Below are 7,857 nucleotides of genomic sequence, written 5' to 3'. Positions count from 1 at the left end.
AATTCTAAAATGTTTGTACAATTTCTTTCCAAGATATGGGTACACATATATATATCAACATCTGACTTCTGACCCGGTTTATCAATGGAATATAACAGGATACATCAAGAAAAGCGTGGTGTCTTGAAGTAACAATGTAACAAGCATATTTGGTGAATAAATATATAATGTCGTCGGAAAAAGAAATAAGCATGAAAAAAGAAATGCTATAATGTGTTTAACCTGTTGTCATGTTACTACTGGAAACTACATGAATTAAAAAGTAGAGAAAGATTTCCATTTATGATTCACGTTTGATTTCCGTGTAATCATAACCATCATAATCATCAAGTGTTTAACACTTTAGCTGAGTACTCGCCCATCCTTGGTATGTACTAACAAAATCAGATAGCATCAGTACAAGTATTTATAAAGTTCTCATTAGGAAGTTTCTGTATCTGTGTTTGTTTCAGCTGCCCTTAACGCCTACTGTTATTCATTCAAGTAGTAGTGTGAGACAACAGTTAAAACCAAGCAGCCCAGTGAAAAAAGGTAAGATATTCATCTTTGATAAAACTTGCATTGCAGGAGACGTTACCGTGTCACTCTTTTTAAAGTTTAAGGGTTCTAAGTCGATGTACAAGATGTAAATCAAGATAATCGTCAATTACCTTAACATATCAGACAAAAATATATGTTCCTGCTCTCATCCAATAGTATAAGATCACATAGAAAATGTATGCCAACAAAGTATTTCAGCTACGTACTAAACAGTACAGTTATTAAAACATAGTCAACTAAAGCCATGAACCGTTACTAAATATATATGTAAGAACGTTTTATGAATAGAACTATAATAGTAAATTATGGCAAAAATGTAGAAACCAACTCTTATTCATGAATTCACTATTATATACATTATTTTGAATATTGAACATTAATATAACACTTTGAATTAATAACATACATGTACTTAATCCATAACTTAATCAATGAAATCATATCTTTCTTAAAGTCATCATGAACAGATACTTCAGAAACCAAGACAATTCTGATGATGAAAATGTATTTGGCATACAAAAAACAACTTACTGGGAAATATACGGTGTGAAACGTTTTCCTTACCGTGGAAAGCGGAAGTTTACACCATTACTTTCCCAATCTTTAGATGGAGGAATGGTGATCTCAAATGACGTGTTTGGACTTACAATCAGTCAGTTTGAACGAATGTATAAAGATTGTTTGGAAAGACGGAAAACAGAAGAACAGTATATATTGAACCTTAGATATCCAGATAAATCTTCGAAAGAATATCTAGAATACTTAGAAAACTGTTCAGAGTGTAATAAAGGTACATATTTTGTAAAATTTATTTCTAAAACTCTAAAAACTGAAAGGTGTACACTTGATTTAGCTTGATATAAACAGTCTTACAAAGGTAAAATATACCATGACAGAAATACAAAACCAACAGTTTAGTATAAACAGTCAACACAATGGGCTATAAGAGAAACGACAACGATACGCATGACAGGGCGAACACTTGATGTCAATTTCAGTAAAACTAGCAAGTGATTGAGGTGCATTCGATAATCAAGTTGATGCGTCAAATGACAAACACTTAATTTCAAAACAAAACAAATGATGAATATAAGATTAAAAAATGTATACTAGAAAAATAAAGGGAGGTTCTATCCATGAAACGAAATCAGTTCGTGCACAGCAAAACCAAAATAAAAAAAGTCGAGGAACAGCGCTTTTATTGCAATTCTTCACCATGAATTCAAAGTAACACGAGATTTGCATATTTTCACTCAATCCGTAGGGTTGTAGTATCATTTGTTTAGTCATCAATAAACTCTTTATACACTATTTGCATATTTTCACTCAATCTGTACACCATTTTCTACATTTGAAAATGCCTGTACCAAGTCAGGAATATGACAGTTCTTGTCCATTCGTTTGTGATGCGTTTTCTTATTTGATTTTTTTGTCTTAACCTACCTTTATCACAAACACTTAAAATTCAACAGTTGAAAAATATCATATAAAAAAAACGGCACCAAGGATACTTTTAATGTTTTAATGACAGTAAATGTATTACACACTACACAATGCCTAATTGTTTATATGTTGCGGTAAATAGTGTTGAATACTAGGTCGATGATACCTAGAGGACGAAACAGCCACCTAGAATGTGATTGATTCATTGGTTGTAAAGTATCATTCCTTGCGTCAACTACGTCTACAATGACCGTAAGATTAACGCTCTGATCTGAACGATTGATTGGATTAAATGTAGGGAGTGGGCAATTATCTTTGTATATGTTGTAAGTACGTCTTTTTATGTTTTTTTTCAAATATAAATAAATGTGTATATTCATATGTATTACAGATCAATTCCTTTTCATCGACAGTTACTTTAGGGAGAAATGCTTATACCAGAACCTAGTTAAAATAATTGGTACTGAAATAGACATACGAAAGAGACAACGATTTTTTATAATACACGATATGATCGTCAATGCAACTTTGACTGATCCTACACAAATATCTAGTGGAAGTTTGGCTGAGGGACTTGACTTTCCAGGTAGTGACATAGATATAATGTTCTTATTTAATTATATTGACGTGGTAGATAATGTTAGTAATATCAAACTCCCAACACATCGTACAACATGTGTTATGGAGACTGATATTAATCATCCTGGATTTACTAGCCTCAGGGTTGCATCAACAGGTGGGTTATCCGTAGATTGTCAGTGTAGTCCAGGAACATGTACCGGTGAATGGTTGTATCTATCACCAAACACATTTGCAACACAATATATAAATTCGTTTTCTCAACCGTTATCCTTACACGGTCCATGTTTGTCAAACCAAGAGCAGACTTTTGATATGGCATTTTGTGTACGGAGTAAATATCTACCAAGAAACGCAAGTTCATGGGCTATCCGGCATCGATGGCAATGGCCACCTAATGTCGTAATTGACAGGATACTGAATTACGGATGTTTGTTAGTACCTATTGGACCGAAGACTTTATCAGATAACAACTCTAAATTATGGAGAATATCTTTCTCTGTGGCAGAAAAAGTACTTGTACATTCGTTTAACTTCACTCAACTGTTATGTTACGGTCTACTCAAATTAATGTTGAAGCATATAATAAACACACACGATGAAGTCAAAGATTTACTGTGCTCTTACTTTCTGAAAACGGCTATATTCTGGGTCTCGGAGGGAATGAATATTAATACCTTTCAGTTATCTGAAATATATTATTGTTTTTGCCTCTGTGTTGATAAAATAATTTCATGGGTAAAAAAATGTTACTGTCCGAACTATTTTATACCTGAACACAATATGTTCCTTGGTAAGATCGATCAAAGTAACAATAAAATACTACTATGTGTTCTAGAGAGTATAATGTTTGGTGGGATTGATGGATTGTTAAATAGTTTATTTGCACCGGACAATGAAAACCCACGTTTAGTAGGTACAAATAATGAATCCTCGTTCATTATGTTGGACATTCTACTTTACAGGATGTCTGGTACACTTCATTTGGGAAGTATCTTTCATGGACCAGAATTCCCTTTAAGAATGTATAATGGACTTGCGATTACGGAATCTTTACTAAAGTCCGAATCGTCTTCTTTTATTATTGCTATTTGTAAATATTATTTTGCTACAATCACTAAATATATAGCACAACTACTACCTTCGCCAAACACAATAGGAGAAGCGTACACCATACGCAATCTTTATCAGAGATATTCAAAAAACGTCATTAAGACAGATGCCGTATCAGGTTGGCTGTTGTACGCATCGTTTTATTATGTGACAGGACAGTTCGATGTTACACTTAGACTAACGGATTATGTTCTATCAAAATGTTCACCTAATATGATACATCAAGGCGAAGAGCCCTTGGAAAGATGTTTCCAAAGATACAGTCATAATGTACATTCTTCAATGACATTGAATGAAAGGATGACATTAGCCACTATCGCACATGTCCCCTACGTACAGAGATCATCATTAATACCAGAAGAACTGACGCTGGAAGTAGAAAATCATTTTAGAAGTATCTCACCTATTACAATGATATATTGTCTTAGATTTCTATGCTTTCATCATCGCGGTGATATATCCAACAGACAACAAGCTTTGCGTAATTTACATTTAGCAGTAAACACTGACGAAATCATAAAATACGGTAAATCGTGTACTTCATTAACAATACTTGGAGTTTGTAATGAAATATCAGGATATAAAGACGAGGCATATGAGTGTTATGATGAAGGTTTCTTTTATAGTAACTGTAAATGTCCAGACGCAGCAAAAAGGAAGCTAAAATTGTTAATCTAATATAACTTAACACTGCAGATGTTTGAATTTGCTTCATTTATGTTAACCTTTGTTGTATAACTTTTAGTACGTTATCGAGTTTCTATGTGTAAGACTGTTGCTATTATATTTATATTATTACACAATAAAGTGCTCTTTTGATAGACATAATTCAAATTACTTGCATGTTTTACCTTATTCACTATGAAAGATAGTTAAGTATCATTTCTTATACGATGACAAATATTTTAAAACCAAATAAATTTACTTTTAAACACACTCTTATCACGAGTTGTTTGACCGTTACGGAACATGCGTTTCACAGATGACAGCGGATGTGTTCCTAGTGTAGCGAATTTACAGTTTAAGAATGTTATACTATTCCTACAGTTATATATTTTCCAATAACTTTATGAACTTTCCAATTTGATCTTTTTATCATTGAAAACGGCATTTAAAATCATACCTTTATCATTGGTTGCTATGAGAGGCTTTGGTGCTCTCCTCGAGGTCCGCGTTAGAAGTATAAATAGTGGGTAGCTATACAATTAAAATTGTCATTTGTACCGAAGACAACAGACAGTGCACATCGGAAAAAAACTAGTTAATAGCAGACAGAAGGTATAGTTAAGGTAAAGTGAAGTGCGGACAGAACATAGAAAGGGTTGAGACTGTTGGTTTGGTACAGATTGTCCAAAGAGGGCTGGTGATAAGGTGTTGCGTCTCATTTCTCTAACAATTGCAGTGATTGTGTGCTGACATACCATGTCTTAGTGCTACCCTGTTGTTCTGACAGTTAAAGACATGTTTATTTAATAAAGTTTCATACGAAATATAAAAAAAGAAGATGTGGTATAATTGCCAATGAGACAACTATCCACACAAAACCAAAATGACACAAACATTAACAATTATAGGTCACCGTACGGCCTTCAACAATGAGCAAAGCCCATACCGCATATAGTCAGCTATAAAAGGCTTCGAAAGTTTACAACAGTTTGAATAATTTCGGGACATTCGGTTTCATACATTTAAGTTTCAGACCCTTTTCATACATTTAGTTTTCAGACTATAGTTCCAAACAGTTGTTTTAAACAGTATCGGACTGAAAGAGTTTTAAACATTTTTTTTTAATTTAGCAGGTTCGGGTTAAATTGATAGGTGTTGTTACTTTTGTGTAATTTTGGCTTAATATTTGGTAGAAACGCGTAAACTGTTTGACTTGAAATTTTGCATTGCTCTACAGATCTCAGGAAACTGGTACGAACCCGAGGATAAAACATCATAAAACGTCCCCGCCCGCTTACACGTTACACTTATATTGTCCTGTTACCCGAATGTGACCTATTGAATTAGACTTATTACCGACCGACAAGCCTTGTATACGTATATTGAAAACTAAAAAAAAAATTGTCAAACCCATTACTTTCACACGGAAATTATTTCACGCATTTAGAGGGTACAAAAAAGGTATTTTTTTCTCATACCAAAAATAACTTCTGAAAATGATGATTGGACAGAAATTCAACAACACAAATATGAACAAATCATACAAAGATCATGAAATGATAAAACAATTCGATTCTCCAATCTCGGTATATATCATATTCCAAGCCTAAGTGTGTTGTCAAAATTAAAAGACTAGAAATGAATCTATATAACGATGACATCATGTTTTCAGAAAGCTAGTTGAGTATCGTTTATGACGAATGTGAAAGCATGAAAATAAGGGAAATACCAATACACATTACTAACAGCGCCTGGTTTCATAGAACCCCCGGTTTCGGTAAAAAAAGGAATCTTCATCACAGGCAGCATGGTGGAAAAAATAGATTGTTAACCATGGTAACTGACAAATCAAAGTGATCCGACAGTTCACCTTTCCGATATTGCTTATCGTTTATCTTTTCCTTTTCGTTTTATCGTTGTTCGAAACGTTTTGTCCGTTCTTGTTTTTTTAATGTTGTTGTCAGATTTCTTTCAAAATGCTCCAACTAGTAAACGTTCTGCATTATGTATTCGAGAACAGAAACCGGATATAAACAACATTTAACGTTTTGACGGTTCATAGTTTTACATAACTTGCGCACACATTTTTGAATGTAAACGAATTCTACACAGAACCAAGGACGCGTTAATCAAAATAACGATTGTCTGGAAAGCATTGACAAAACAACAGCACGCACTATGAGAAATAAATAATTGTGGATGACTAGTTTAAATTAACTCTTCTCAATGCATTATGATTAAGGGATTCCTTGATTTATCCCTTGTATTGGAATGGTACATGTCATGGTAAGTTTGAGCATAACTCGTAAATGTAAGGGCTAAGACTTATGTAGCTTTTCACTCCTTTTACAGTCGACACCATAAAATGAATAGTAAAGATGATACGTTTGAAATAAAGATAGTTGACATAATGAAAGTTGAAGTATTCACCTTTGTCATAGTTTTAAGATTGAAGTCGTCCATATCTGTATATATGAAGCAAAACTAAGATGTAAACCAGATATTTTTATTAGTTTAATTGGGTATAGTATATGCAACAATCATTGAGATGTAGGTTGCAGATGGGATATAGTGATATGCAACGCCTTAACATTTTAATCGCCCAATTGACGATTCATTAAAGTTAATACAAAATTGATCGTGCTAGGTTATCGCTTGAGTTTGACATTTTCATGTTATTATAAGTATGCGTGTCATTAGTGAAAGGACCTTACAAATGCATTGCAACATTAACTTCTCTAAGATGATCATAATGTCATTCGATGATACATATATATTGTCGGAAAAATTGTACCGCAAAGATAATGACCCATTGCTGTCCTGGATATAAGTTCGCTACTAAGCATTTCAATTACAATAAAAATCGATTAAAGAATACTGTGAAAGTACTTTTATTCGTGGGGTACCAATTTTCGTGGTTTTCGTGGATGACTTTATCCACGAATTTAAGTGTCCAACGAAATAAAGCAACCATTGTCCAAATCAAGACTTGGAAAGATCCCCCATTTATGTTTGACTACTGATACCTGTATGATCAAGAGCATGTTTTGAATATTGCCAAATCTGAGAATACTTCAATAGCAGTCACAGAACTACACCTGCATGCAAGATTATACCCATTTTATCTTTAATAACATAAACTGTACAACTTTTGATCTTTTAATTCTCATAAAAAATATTTTTGACCGATGAAAGTCAGATTTCTGGTATTGATATGCTAGTATGATAAAGTGTTCATTTTATATCCCCATAGTTCTCATACACATGTGAAATAATAATTTCATGCTGGGCTTGATTTTGATAAGAATTATTTGACAATTCAAGATACGTTTATATAGCATTTGTTTATGTTACTGTTTCCTTTAGGTGACATCTTTATTACCTAATTAACATCTTTGATGGACTTTAATCTGTTGATCACTTTATCTTGGGTTAATTAGTGTTGTCACTCCGATTTACACAGGTCAATGTTTACTTTGCAATTTCCTTCAATCAAGACTATTTGCAAACTTCGTG

The 7,857-nt window shown here is 33.3% G+C and overlaps 1 protein-coding gene across 1 annotated transcript; it reads left to right on the top strand.

The window, feature by feature from the left end:
* The first annotated feature begins 451 nt into the window (after positions 1-451).
* Positions 452-4,353, top strand: LOC134700919 (uncharacterized). The gene is made up of 3 exons (XM_063562070.1): positions 452-531; positions 995-1,330; positions 2,375-4,353. The coding sequence occupies exons 2-3, from the start codon at positions 1,000-1,002 to the stop codon at positions 4,351-4,353; spliced, it is 2,310 nt and encodes a 769-aa protein (XP_063418140.1). The 5' UTR covers positions 452-531; positions 995-999.
* Positions 4,354-7,857: the final 3,504 nt, after the last annotated feature.

This window comes from Mytilus trossulus, unplaced genomic scaffold, assembly GCF_036588685.1.
Source record: "Mytilus trossulus isolate FHL-02 unplaced genomic scaffold, PNRI_Mtr1.1.1.hap1 h1tg000210l__unscaffolded, whole genome shotgun sequence".
NCBI classification, from domain to species: Eukaryota; Metazoa; Mollusca; class Bivalvia; order Mytilida; family Mytilidae; genus Mytilus; species Mytilus trossulus.
This window is presented reverse-complemented; position numbering and strand designations above follow the sequence as displayed.

What these genes read in the sequence shown, in the direction of transcription:
- LOC134700919 (XM_063562070.1), top strand. Translation starts at nt 1,000, where the DNA reads ATGAACAGATACTTCAGAAACCAAGACAATTCTGATGATGAAAATGTA. An exon ending in CTGTTCAGAGTGTAATAAAG is followed by an intron (nt 1,331 to 2,374) that starts GTACATATTTTG and finishes TATGTATTACAG; the next exon opens with ATCAATTCCTTTTCATCGAC.